Raw genomic sequence first — 14,379 nt, forward strand, 5'->3', positions numbered from 1 at the left:
TTTTGTCTGATTGTTTTTATTTTTAGCTGGAAAATCACAGAAACTTTCGGTTACTGACAGATATCAAATGAAATGATTAAGCCTCACAAACCCAAGCTAGCCGTAAAAAAAGACAAAAGGGAAATGCAAATACATGTTAAACATATCAGTGGAAGTAGAGGTAGAGTTAGCAGCATTACAAACAACAACTGTGCTTACATTTGACATTTCCTAGTCACCACCAAACTAATTATCATCAGCCTAATGATGAAGATTGAGCTTTGCGTTCTTGTTGTTCTACTGTATATTCTCCTAGCTACTGCGATCCCGTAATTATGTGAGTGTGCTGACTGACTGATGATGCCATTAACAGTGTTCGATTACAGATCTCTGCTAAAGCTGCACCACTTGTACCCAGTCAATGGAAATGTAAAGAGTACCTGGGGCAAGCTAAAGACGTGGGAGTCCAACATCTATGAATTATTCAACCACGTGTGAGTGTGAGTGCGCGAGTATCTGTTTTCAGGTGATAGCTGATAGCATCTGTACACGATACCTCATATCAACCAAGAGCTCTTTGTTACCAACAAAAGGAAGAGATGATTTATTGTAAACATTTCATGCAGCAGTCAAAACTCATTATGTGGATTCTTGATGGTGAAAGATGATGACGGTTTACGAGGCTGCTGTAATTTAAAAGCAGAAAGCACGAGACAGCGGAGGGCTTTTGTGAAAAACTGACGCGCATGTCACATTTTGTCTGAAGCCACATGATTGTCTGTGCATCGAGAATCTGCAGACTTTTCATTTGTACAACTTGACTTCATAGGCGTCTTTGTAAAATTAAAAACTAAAAAAGGAGTAAAGCTTCACTTTCCCTCATTGTCACTCTGACCGGAGCGGCTCTAATGCCCGCTCTCAGCACTCGCAGCAGTCAGTAAAGGATATGAACTGTGAGCAAACAACGTGTCATCCACTGAAAAGGCGCTCAGCCGGTCTTTACTGAGCGTGTGTTTGATGTCTTCGATCAGCTGCAGGTCTTTTCTGTCTCTGCTGACGCTCCTGTCTGACGCTTTGCCTTCGATCTCCTCGTTGCGCGAGTCCTCCGGGCTTCCATCGTCAGACTTCGATGTTGTAAAATCAGTTGTTTCTGTAACTTCTCGACTTTGCTCGTCTGCTTTTCCCCACGTTTCATTGACATCTTCGGTTCCAAGTGGGCTCGTGGACTGATTACCTTCTTCAGTCTGCGGCTCTGTTACATTGAAGTTGTTATCGATAGTTTTCTCATCAGGTTGGCTCTTAGAAACACTCGCAGGTTTTTCAGTGGCTGAATGAAGACTACCTGAAGTGCTTTCCACTTCAGTTTTGGAAAAAGCGTTTTCCTCATTAATTCCTTTCTCTGCACTTTCTTGACCGTTACACTCTTGAAGAGATCCCATGCTTCCTTTGTGCTCTTCTGACCTCATCTTCTGCAAGGCTGCAGACTCCTCCTCACTTTGTTCAGTTTGAGGTTTTAGTATTAAGTCTTTCACTTCAGCCTTCTCCTCCACTTGCAGTTCATCTTCAGCGTCCCTGTAGGCTTTCACCTCATCTTCAGACACCCTCACCATCTTGAGTGGACTGTCTGATCCTGGCAGCTCAGTAGATTTTGTCTCTTCTTTATTTGAGCTGGACGCTGGAGTGTCAGTTATCTCCTCCCTCATATCCTCCAGTGGTTCAACAAATGTCTCGAAAAACTTTGATGACTGGTGCTTGTTGACCCAGTTACTGACTAGATCTGTGCTGTCTTCTGCTGCCAAGGCCTCTGGACTTTCTCTACCAGCTGCGACAGTCTCTTCTGTATAATCAGCCTCATTGTTTTGAGGTTTGAGCAGCACACTTGCTCCTTCCTCCGAGGCCTTACTCGCATCTTCTGCGTCTACTCCATTTTCTCCGTCGGCAGCAGAGAGATCACCACCAACTGCATTTTCGTCAGTCTGTGGGCATATGTCAGACTTTGTATCTTTGCTTTCTTCATCTAATTTGGAAGCCAGAACATCTAAGTCAACAGCAACCGGTGATTGTTCCTGATTCCCTGAAGAAACAGCTGCGACCTCATCCACGTTTTCCTCAGCGCTGCTCTCCTTTTTTACCAAGTCTGGCTCTTTGTTTTCGTTATCACAGTCAGATTTGTTGCCATTTTGATCTTGTTCTGCTTCCTCGCCGTCTTTTCTGTCACCTAATTTAGGCTCCGCTTTCATTTCTGTACCTGCTGTCTCAGGCTGTGAGTTGCTTGGAGTTGATTCATCATTTTTTTCCACGCTGTCACCCTCAGCATCACGTTCTACCTCATCAGCCCCGGGAGCCTGATCAACCTCGTCAGCATCGTGTTTTTTAGCACCTTCTTCAGACTCCACTGCGACTTCTTTAATGTCTGCGCTCTCGTCGTCAGCAGGCCCGTCTGCTTTGCTTTCTTCATCACCCTCTTCTTTGGCTTTCAAGTCATTTTTGTCTTTTAATTGAGACTCTCCGTCGTCTTCATGATTATTGCTCTCGGCTTCAGTAGAGATCTCCCCGTTTTCAGCATTAATTTCTTCTTTTTCACTCGTGTTGCTGGTTTTTCCAGCATCTTGCTCAACACTCTCAGCCTCTGGCGTCTCATCAGCTGATTTAGTCCCATCTGCTGCTTCATTTGCACCAACGTCTGCACTTTTCTCAGCTTCTTCTGTGGTCTCAGATATTTCTTCTCCTTCTTCTACAGGTGCTTCACTTATGTCCTTTTCCTTGTCATCCTCTTCATCATGTTTCTCTTTGTCTTCACTTTTCTCAGCTTTGTTTAGATTTTCTGATTTTTCTGCCTCATCATCATTTTCTTGAACAGCTGGTTTACTCTCATTGTCATTGTCACCCTCACTTTTATCACCTACTTCAGATTCTTCCAGTTTGTTCTCAACACACTCACTGTTCTCATCATTTTCTGTCTTTTCTTCAACTTTCTCGTCATCGGCGACTTTATCCTCCTCGCTCAAAGATTTCACAGCTTCTTCTTCGTCTTCCTTTGTTTTAAAGCCATTTTCAGCACTTTCTGCTGTGTTTTCCTGCTTGTCTGTCCCTTCATCTTCCTTACTTTCCTCATTACCCTCTTCCTCATTTTTAACCTTTTCATCATCATCATCTCTTTTCCCAGTATTTTCATCTTCTCCTTTATCAGAGGTTACATGAGTTTGTTTCTCCTCCTCTACTTTTCCACCCTCCTCAGTTTTCTCTTTGTCTTCCTTTTCACCTGTTTCCTCAGATGCTCCAGTCCTCCTCTCCTCTCGCAGCTCGCACTGTTCGTGACTCTCATCCTCTAATACTTGTTCTTCTTTAATGTCATCTTTACTGCTTTCTTCTATTGCATTTTCCTCACCTCTATCTCCTATTTTTTCAACTGTGGTTTCTCCACTCCCACTTGGCGAGCTGCTCGAGTTCTCTGCATTGACTTCGGTTTCTGACCCTGCAGCTCTGTCCTCGCTGTCTGCCTGCTCCTCCTTTTCTGCGTCACTTACAGGTGCCTCTTCATAGCTGAGGGCCTCTTGCTCCTTTGAGGACTCTGCTTTTATCTCTATTGTTTCTCTGGCTGTCACTGCCTCTGCCTCTGCATTATCAGGCGCTGCTGTCTCATCAGTCTTTTTATCCGGCTCTGATGACTCATCCTCCTCACTGCTTTTTGCCCCTTGCCCGGTCTCGTCATGCTGAACGTCAGTCTCCTCAGCGGTTTTCTCCTTTCCTTCCTCTTCCTCTGCAGCCTCAGTATCAGCAGTTTCAGCTGGGGTTTCTTCAAGATGCTCAGTTGTCTTGTCATCTTGTGTCACATTTTCTTCTTTCGAAGGATGCAAAGCTTCACCCGTTTCCTCTGATTTATCCTCCTCTTCTGCAGCCTTGTCATCTTGCTCAACCTTCTCATCTTCAGTACTGTTGCTGTTCTCCTGAGGCTCCTGCTCATCATCTCCACTCTGTTCTTTGGTTTCGGGTAAATCTTCCTGTGTCTGTGCCACCACCACGTCACCAGCATCGCTTTCTTCACATTCTGCCTCTTCTGCAATGGTCTGCTGTTGTTCTGTAGGCGTGACAAGCTTGACTGGAGCTGCATCTGCAAAATACAAAATGGACTTTCAAAATAAAGAACAGTCTTTGTGCAGTTTATGAATTAATTCTAATAAAGATCTGATACCTTTGTTGTCCTGTTGAGGGCCTTTATGTGTGGACTCCTCCTCCTCCTCAGTGCTGGTGTCACTCAGCTCAGGCTCGGAGCTGCACTGGGACTCCTTCAGTATGGCTTCTGACAGTTTTTCTTGCACAGATTTGGCTTGAAAAATAAGGACCAGGACACTTGTGATCATCCTTCTCTGGGACATGTTAAAGCTTCAAAATTAATTTGTCTTTGATAACAACAACAATAAACACCAGTGCAGATTTATTTATCTCCTTTTTTAAGCAAACATCGTTTGTTCAAGTGCATCATAGCAATGGCACTGGACAAAAACCCACTCCTGCTTCAAAGAGGGTCAAGGAGCAAATAAGAAGTGTCCAGAATTTTAACCTCCTAAGACCTGAACTCTTTCACGACATGTATTTTTAATTTCTCTTTGCTTTTTGGGCTGATTGGGACCTGATGAATGTAAAAACAAAAAATTACCTGATTTTTATTTTTTTTACCTGATTTTGAGATCCACATATGAGGACATTCATTTAAATTTCGACAGAACAGTAACAGTATAATGTCCCTGTAAGTGGATATCAGGCCCTTGTAGAGCAAAATTTAGTATTTTGGTCCAGACAACCCAAAATGTGACGTCCACATATGTGGTCACAGGAGGTTAAATGACTGAGGAATTTAATGTATTTGAGTGACAGATAAATATCTCTTTAATCCTTCCAGGTGAAAACACAAAAACAGTGCGAAGTCAGTGATTCTCGTCCATTTCTGCTTGTTCTGCTGTAGAACGTGGAAAAGTAACTTACTGCGCCCTGAAAACATTCGAGGTAAAAAGAAGGAAGGGAAAAACAAAGCAAATCTGCTTTTCTTTGTCATGCAAAAGCAGATTTCTTATGATAAATGAATGAATATGCAGCAGCTCGTCACAGACGCATATTTTGAGCTGCTCTACAGTATGCAAATACTGGGATTTTTTCTTCACGGCTGCTTACTTCTTCTTCGCTGATTGCAGTTTCACCCCTGGTGTTGCTTGCCTTTGTTTACTTAACTATATATTTACACATTATTTTTAGAAACCCAAACCAAGACAAAAGTATATAAAAAATGTGGAAAAAAGTAAAAAAATAAAATGTGGATCAGATAGAAAACGAATCATTGCGATGGCACACATGTATTTTTCCACTATTAAAATTTTTATTTTAATCATTACACGTTGATGATATTGTAGCAGTATGACATTAAGCTATTCTGCTCTGATTGTATTACAGCGCCGTATTTAAAACATGTGACTAACTAGGTGGTCTTGAATGTTGTGTTTTTGTATATTCTTTGTTTTTTACTCACCTCTCTCGTGTTCCTCCTCCTGGTTGCCCTCCTCTACAGGCTTCTCAGCATCTTTGTCATCACTCTGTCTAGTCTCACTTCCTGAGGGGACGCTGGTGTCAGATATTTCTATCTCCGTGCTGTCCCCAGCACTGTCCATGTGCGAGTCTTTGGCCGCAGAAGACTCAGCTTCCGTGGCAACATCTTCTTCTGGATTTGGTTCATCTTTTTCCTCGGGCTGAGCGATGGTTTCCTCCTGACTGTCCTCTTTCTGTTGCTTTGCCTTATTGTCCTCGTTGATGTCTCTTGTGGCTTCAGCATCACTCTCGTCGTGCTTGCTGCCCGAGGAGCTGGAGCCTGAATGAGATCTCATGTCTGCGAGAAAGTTACACATGAACACCAATAAGTACTCTACAAGAAGGAAAATGCACATTTAAACATTTCAAAAGATGGTTTTGTTCTGTAATTAAAATACTTTGTGTCTTAAAAAAAAAAGATTTTAAATAGTTAAACATTGTACAGGGATTTAAGCTTTATGTGTACAACTAAGGTGATTCACCCACCATCCCTGTCATCATTGTCAGTCTCAGAGGCATCCCTCTCTTTAACCTGCCTGTCTGTTGCACTGGTTGGAGATGGGGATTTCTCTTCTTTTGCCTCCTCTGCAGCTCCCTCATCATCTGCTTCAAAGTCTTCTTCATAATCTGAAGCAGAGAATTATAGATACAGACTTCGGTATGCGCGGCACACAAATCTTTAGTTTGTGCTCAGATGCACCAGTTTTTGTACCACCTCTGCCTTTTTCCTCATCGAGCGCTCTTTCTTCTTTGACCGGAGTCTCCATGTTCTGCGGCTCACTGGTTTCACCCTCCAAGTGGGAGCCAGCATCCTCCCCAGTCCTCTCCGTCTCCATCTCACCTTCATCTTTTGGGCTGTTGACTGATTCCTCTCTTCTTGTATCCTCCTTGATCCTCTTTGGTGGAGGAGTGGGCTTTTTGTCCAGTCCCATTGCTATGATGCATCTGAACAATGAGCAAGAAGTCTGTTTAAAAAGTAATTTTGTTCCTGTTTAAATAAATAAATCAATAAACCACCCAGAGAACGAGTGGGGTGCATTCAAACCACCACACTGAACACAGTAATCTGCCTATGTTGTAGTTCATTTATATTCTAATTTCACTTTAAAATCATCAGTATGCAGGGATAATCTTGTTGAACAAACTGTGTATCACAAAGTTTCTTTCCACAGAGCTTATTTTGTGGATTTATCCAAAATCCCACCGGCTTTTTTTCCAGGATAACCAAGGCGGGCTAACTTCTAAGTTGGCCTCCAAAAAAAGGTCATCTATGGGACACTCTAGCCAGTGTGGACTGCTTAGATATAGAGCTACAACTAGCAGACCATTAGTTTAATGTGCAATAACATTTGAAAATGGGGAAAACAGTTTATATGGTCGAAAAATGCCAATTAATTTTGCTGCCAGCCCGTTTAAAGCTCAAACACGGTCCTGTTAGACTAAATACACACTACATGGTTTGGTTTCCAGAAGACTGTAATGTTTGTTGTACTTACTTTTGAACAAAACCAGGCTCTCTGCTTTCTCTACACGCAGTTTATATGCTAAACTAAAGTGGCTGACAGAAGCTTATCATTTATTCATGAGTAAAAATGTTAAACTTTTCCTTTCACATGTCTCCTTTTTGTTGTTCACTTTGTTTTATATTCAACCTTTTGACCTGATGAATGTAAAAACAAAGAATTACCAGATTTTTTTTTTACCTATTTTTTGTTTCTGAGAAAAATGAGAGCCACATATGAGGATATTCGTTTAAAATTTAAATAGAACAGTAGCAGTACAATGTCCTCGTAAGTGGATATCAGGCCTTTGAAGAGCAAAATTGAGTATTTTGGTCTAAATAACCCAAAATGTGATGTCCACGTATGTGGACGCCAGGTCCTAGGAGGTTAAAGCTTCTGTAGAGATCTCACTTGTAGCATGGAGAGGCCCCCTCGACGCCGGTGAAGCCAAAGTGCCCGTGTTTGCCGCCGAGTCGTGAGCCTTTCCTGTGTTTGAACTCGCAGCAGGAGCTCAGCCGCTCCACCTGCAGCCCATTCAGGAAGAAGGTCAAGCTGAACGGGAAGCCTCTATGTCGACGTGAAATAAACTGGAAAGTTTCTGAAGCAGAAATGATGAGGCACAAAAAGCCATTCTGAATGGTTTGGGGTATCTGTCAGTATATATTTACATATACAAATCCAAAAAACACAACCCGGTTTCACACACTGACCCCCTTCATGAAGCTTTCCCTTGTACACACACAGGTTCTCTCCTCCACAGTGCTGCTGAAACACTTTGACGTCGTCCCTCATGTCGGTCAGGTCGCTGGAAAGACGCACCGTTTTGCCAAAGTACACCATGTTGACACACACTCTGCTTTGGTGAACAGAGCTCCTCAGCAGTGGGGCGTCCTGGGTGGAAAAAGTGACACGTTTTTGGTGTGTTATTTACTGATTAAAGATATTTTACATTTATATTTGAACTTCCTGATCCAAACTCTGATGTTAGCGATGCACAGAGGTGGATGAGATTTGTTTCTATATCATAAATATAATCAAGGACGCATTAATACTATTCATTTGTCAACTTTGTCATGAACTGTCTCAGAAAATGCGTGCCATGCACAGGAAATGCTATTTGTTGTTCCCGATTTATCCAAAGGAAGTGCAGTTTAATGTTTGTTGTGGATACTTTTGTTGCCAGGGAAATAACAAGGACAGATAAAGACCTAACTCACGTCAGCTCCACTGGAGGCGGTGGTCGGGCGCAGTCTGCGGCCTCTGACAGTACTGCTGGCAGTGCCCTTTAACCCTCTCTCTTTCCTCTTCGTAGCTGGAGGCACCGGAGTGACAAAGTTGTTGATAACTGGGAGGCAATAGGGCGAGATGCCATGGGAGGCCTCCACTGCAGTCAAACGTCTCCGAGGCTCTTTGTCCATCTGGTAGGAAGGTTAATGAAGTCTTTACTCTGGTTCTGCTGATACTGATGCTCTGTGATTGTGGCTTCTCTCCATGCAGTGAACTATAGGTGTGATTCTATCAATTATTTTTCATGCTGAGGCCTACATCTATATCTCTACACTTCTAATAGATAGTTTCCAAAAATACAGTTTGAAAAAAAAGAAATTGCAACTTCATATCGCTTGAAAATCTAATTTGTCTACAGAGAAAACGCTGTGACTCATATACAGGTGAGTATCTTGAGTCTCACACTCACAGTGCAGTTGAATGGCAGGTGGTTGTCATGAGAGGATTGGAGCAGTCTGTAAGGGGAGCTGTGTCTGACCGAAGCCGTGGTGCTGTTACTGTGGATCGGTTTCAAGCGCACGGGCCTCTGCATCTTCCCCGGGGCCGTGTTGGGTCGAGATGAGCTCGGCTAAAAATCGCGTTACAGACATTCAGTTTGCATTCTGCTAATTATGCAGTTCTGCTAATGTGCACTGCTCCTGAACCGTCACTATGGTGCGCTTTTACAGTGATGCCATACTGTGTTTCCTTTAACACAAAGCGACCTGCTCATTATGTTGGTGTTTTGTGAAATGAAGCGTATTTGCTATTCAAACTTTTCTTTCCTCGGGCTTGTCATTCGTTGCTGAATGTAAAAAGCAGTTCTTTTCTAATCTAATCTTTATCTTTTAATTATATTTTATTCTTGGTAGTATAATCACATTGTTTAAATAGTTTTTAAAAATTTTTTTATTGTTAGCGATCTTTAACGTCTCCCACTACTTTTAAAAACTGCAAACTTCTTAATAAATTCACAAGAAATCATGATGACAATAAACGTATTCAAAATGCATATTAGCTATTAGCAACAAATCCCCATCGATGTATATCAGGCAAGGCTCAGCGTGCTTTAGTATGTGATTTCTGTTGAGTTAAGGTGGGGTCAAAGACAGGAGCGATCACAGCGATCAAAGACAGGATTACTGGCTCTATTTATTCTGGCATCAAGGTGTGTGACTTTTTATGTTTCAAAGATAACACACAGCTAATCCCAGCACTTCACTCTGAACACTCGTCTGCGCACAAAACAAACAGCTGAAGCTGGAAGTCTTCATACTAAAATGGCAGTGTCAATATAAACATGGCAACTATCAGGATGCACAGGTTATAACATACACTATAGCAGTTTCTCACCTGGACATCATCTCCTTACCTGCAGGTCAGATTTTCCATGTTTGCTCAGGTAACATTATTTGTGTTACAAAGAATGCTAATTTTTTCTGCCCGTCTATAAGATGACAATTAAGAAACAAAACAAAACAGTTGACTAACTAATTGACTAAATGCAAGTTCTTCAATGAAATAATCAGTTATACATTTTGGAAAATGCAAGATGTTTGCTTCTTAAGAGTTAGACTAGAATCTAAGGACATAATAAAAATATAATCCAAGCCTTAAAAGGAGGTGACCTGAGATGAACAACGGGACATACTACACTGTATGTTTCTTTATTTCCTACAAAATACACCAAAATGCAGAAGCAGTGTGTGAAACACGCCATGATTCAACGACCTTTAGCAGCAATAACTTGAAGTTTACTGTTTTCATCTCTCACATCGCTGGGGAGTAATTTCGGCCTGCTCTTCTGTACAGTGTTGCTTCAGTTCACTGAGTTTTGCAGGCATTTGTTTAAATGCAGCTCTCTTCAGGTCCCTCTATAGTATTTCAGTCGGGTTGCAGTCTGGACTTTGGGCTGTTGCACCACCTTGATTTTCTTGTTCAGTCACGCTCTTGTAGGTTTGCTGCTGTTCTTGGACTCAGTTTCCCGTTTCAGGGCACAGTTTGGTTCAAGCTTCTGTTGTTGGACAGGTGGACTCACATTTGTAACTCTAGAATATTTGTACTGGTATAAAGGGATCAACAACTGGAGGTGCCTGTGGCTGCAGAACAAGCCCAAACCCAACTCCACCAATGTGCTTGACTGTTAACACGAGGTATCTGTGGTGATGTTCTTTGTTTGGTGCTGAGCGTTATGGCCAAACATCTTCACTTTGGTGTCATCTGTCCAAAGGATGTTTTCCACATGTGAATGATCTTTCTCACTGTAGAATGATGGACTTCAAATTATTTGAAACTCGACTTATACTCATTGCTGATGTCCTCCTCCCTTGGCTTTGTGTTAACACGCACCTGAAGGCTTCACACCAGCAAACTGCCAAAACTTCTGCTTTTTTACAGATGCTCACACTTGCTGATGATGAGTTAATTGCATTTGATAGGCAGCACCTGTCTGCTACTTAGCCTCCCATGGAAGGAGGAACAGTGTAGTTGGTACACTGATTCTGTTTTATGGCTTCATTTTTGTTAAATATATCAGGACAATGTGCTGCTTTTCATCTGAGGTTGTTTTTCAAATTATTTTTTACAACCTAGTGACTTTTTATTCTGTTTTATGTGCATAAAACCTTAATAGAATAGAAAGGGTGTGCTTTCTTATCTTATCTATATGTCCGTATCTATATCTATCTAACATCTGTTATAAAGTCAGTACTTGCATATACAAAAGAACGCTGATTTCTTATATATTTATTGCACTAAATGAATGTATTATTTATCAGAGCAGTTCTGTTCCCAGTTTCAGTGTACACTACAGTTTCATCTATTTCCACAAATAAATACATAAATAATCGTCTCTCCCACTTACACTGACGAGCTTAAAATTGCTTCTTCAACAAAAGGTTGCTGCTTCGAACTCATACATAATTCTCGTAAAACCATCAGTGTAATTTTTTATCATTGTATCATGTTTAAAGACACTAATCTACTTTGTATGATTAATTAAACAGTCACACTTTAAACAATAAACACTGAAGCAGTAGATTTAATACCCACCGACTCAGAGGAGTCAGAGTGCTCCCCCTCGGGCCCAGAGTGCTGTTTCCGGATGCCCCTGGCACCCTCGGGAGGGTGTGGAGACAGGATGTGGACAATGCCTTCCTCATACCTTTTAGAGCGCTCCACCTGCCAAACAACACCATTCATCATTATATAGTATGTAGTGATATATGAGAAGTTTTCCAGTATAAATTAGGAATCCTACAAAATAGGGCAGCAAAGCAGTGTTTATATGTTAAAGACGTACCTTGATCTTATGCACTCTTTCCCTCCTTGCAAACTCCTCCAGTTTTCTTTTGATCTCGATTTGGTGGAGACGCTGTGTGGGTGGAAAAAGGACAAATTATCAGGATTTATTGCATAAGGAAAATTACACAGATTACATGACAGTGTTTTTTCCTTTGACTTTGTCTCATTTACATCGTGTTCTTCCCACCTCCATCTCTAGCACCTTGTGGAAAATAGCCTGTGCCAGACATTCTCGAACGTGTCTCTGGTGCGCTCTCTGGATCAGCTTGTGTCTGTACTCCTTGTCCGGGACAATGCGCCCACTCCTGGTGATCTAATAACAACAATAATATCAACAAAATTCAACCCGTCGATCGATATTTTTTAACTGAATTTCATAATTTTGCTTTAAAAACCTAAACGCACCAGTCCCGCTCTCTGCAGGTGTCTCCTGATTCGAGTGCTGCTAAAGTATCCAGCAAGATGTTTGTCTGTGAGGCTGTTGTAGGTCGAAAGAAGTCTGCAGAGACAAAAACACAAGTATTTAATCCCAGTCAGCACTAAACAGCCACAGTTCAGGTGAGGGGAGCGTGTAAGCCGTGTGTTGATTAAAGCTATCGGAAAACCGGAACCCTGATCAAATGCTTTACTGGGGCACAGCGCCGTGTTTGTTTGTTGGCAGTTGTTCTCTTGTCCTCATTAACGAGACATCAGCTCGTCCCCAGAGCGGCCTGTGTGAAAGCAGTATTTTTTTTCCAATACAGATTTGATTTCCACCGGCATTTGTGTACGACACAACAGGATCTTACAATTATAGAGTCTGTTACAGGTGTCTGATTACCTACAGGAATGAGAGGGAACGGCACACTTAGCCCGGGCTGCCTCCTCTTTGTGCACTGGGCTTGTTTGTTTCTGGTGCCCTGGATCACAGCACTGCATTTAAAACTGTCATTCTAGACGTGAGTTTTTTATGAGCAGGTGAAGTGGAGGCACATGGCTGCAAAGCAGTTAAGAGGCATCCTACTTGTCATGACAGAACTTGATGAGCTCTTATTAGTCTTTGCAAATAAGGAATAAGGAGTCAAGCACTTTAAAAAAATAGTTTATGTTACAGTATGAAGGTATCCTGTAGACAAAAATCATGCTGTGTGCATTCTCTTATATACCAGTATGGGGGAAATGCAGCAGCACAGAGAATCTCACCTGTGTGTGTGCACATCTCGTATCCTTGTTTTAACACTTATTTATACACACACTATTTAAACTTGTATTTCCTTAACTTAAAGTCTGTCACCCATCGCTGTGCATTGCGTTAAAACCACTGAGAGTGTTTTCCTCTGAAATGTGGTGCATTAAAAGTAGCATTAGATGGAAAACCTCAAATCTGAATTCATGGTGAAACTTCAGTTTCAGCTTCTTTCTGGTTCTAGTGACACTTCTTGTTCATAATAAAGTGTGTAGCAAAGCTGCCTATGAAGTTTTCTTTGACTCATTTATGGGTTTGAGTGGACCCGTTAGCACACACAATAACATTTGCCTCATTGGTGACTATATTGACAGACACTGTGGGTGACTCACAACCACTTTTAAACTGTTTCTATAAGCAGGGCAGGCCTAGTTTAAGAGTTAAATGGGCTTTCTTGCTATTATGCAGCTAGATCTTTAATATTAGCATGAAGTCAATTTCCAGCTTTTCAAGCAGTTGAAAAACATGAAAAGAAATGTGCCGAGGTTAACTGGCGTAAAGCCTCCGAGGGGGGGAATCAAAACTCACGCAGCTTTAACCAAGCGGCTCCCTCCTCTTTGAATAAAACACATAAATTGCTCTTACCCTGAGTTGAGGTGACTCATGGCTTTCAGTCTGCCCTCTCTTTAAAATCCCCCCCAGCGTCTGAGATATGGAGGCAGGGCACTCGGTGCTCGTTGGGAGACGTTCAGGTTTACGTGATGTCAGAACAGACGGGAGTTGTTATAAAGTGAGGAAGGTAAATTTTGAGCGGAGTCGGACTGAAGCTGCACTTCTCCCACAGCGGAACTGATGACAGTCCCTGGTTGCCATGGCGAATCACGTGACGAGTCTGCCAGCAGGGCTGGTTTCCACTTACAGATTCCCACTGACACACGCACACGTCCGTCCCAAACTAATGATTTATATACATCTGTCAGTTTTTCCATTAAGAGCACCAACTACTTCTGTCGGTTAGCTTCCTTAATTTGTTTATTATTTATTTTATTGTAACCTTAAATGATGAGAAAACAAAATAAGAAGCAGTTAGTTATCTGTTGTTGTTATTAATGCCACTGTTTAATTTGCACTTTGGTCAACGCCCTGTTGTTATTAAACGTGCTTTATAAATGAATAAATAAATAAAAAAAATAGTTACAAGTTTCACATTGAAAATCTTGTTTAAGCACATTTGCAAAATATATTTTTTGACAAATGGACAAAAGCCCTTTTGAGACATAAAATATATGATTATAAGTGATAGATATTCTAATAGCAGGGAAAGCTTCAATGTGAAGCAAAGCTTAACTTTTTGTGCAAAGTTATCTTACTAATGCAGTGAAGTGAAATATACAAACCTATCAAATTGATATAAATATGCTCTTTTATTGCACAGATTGAGATTTAAGAACCATGTTTGACTATGTACTAAATAAGTAATGTACTTATTTTTTTAATATATCTACCTACCTTTTATCTGTGTATGTACTTTGTAGTAGTTTTCAACTTGTAAAGCACTTTTTAAAGCTGAAAGTACAGACAGAGGGT

General features: G+C 41.5%; 1 protein-coding gene across 1 annotated transcript; it reads right to left on the reverse strand.

Annotated features, from left to right (window-relative positions):
- Positions 1 to 10: 10 nt before the first annotated feature.
- On the reverse strand, positions 11 to 13,719 carry erich3 (glutamate-rich 3). Its single transcript, XM_026159918.1, has 14 exons — positions 13,438 to 13,719; positions 12,033 to 12,126; positions 11,815 to 11,940; positions 11,626 to 11,697; positions 11,376 to 11,504; positions 8,755 to 8,913; positions 8,276 to 8,476; positions 7,769 to 7,949; positions 7,470 to 7,656; positions 6,272 to 6,501; positions 6,043 to 6,183; positions 5,501 to 5,854; positions 4,172 to 4,306; positions 11 to 4,090 (listed from the first exon to the last, which is right to left on the reverse strand). The coding sequence occupies exons 1-14, from the start codon at positions 13,455 to 13,457 to the stop codon at positions 885 to 887; spliced, it is 5,235 nt and encodes a 1,744-aa protein (XP_026015703.1). The 5' UTR covers positions 13,458 to 13,719; the 3' UTR covers positions 11 to 884.
- Between the last annotated feature and the right edge of the window lie 660 nt (positions 13,720 to 14,379).

Source organism: Astatotilapia calliptera, chromosome 23 (genome assembly GCF_900246225.1).
Source record: "Astatotilapia calliptera chromosome 23, fAstCal1.2, whole genome shotgun sequence".
In the NCBI taxonomy this organism is placed as follows: Eukaryota; Metazoa; Chordata; class Actinopteri; order Cichliformes; family Cichlidae; genus Astatotilapia; species Astatotilapia calliptera.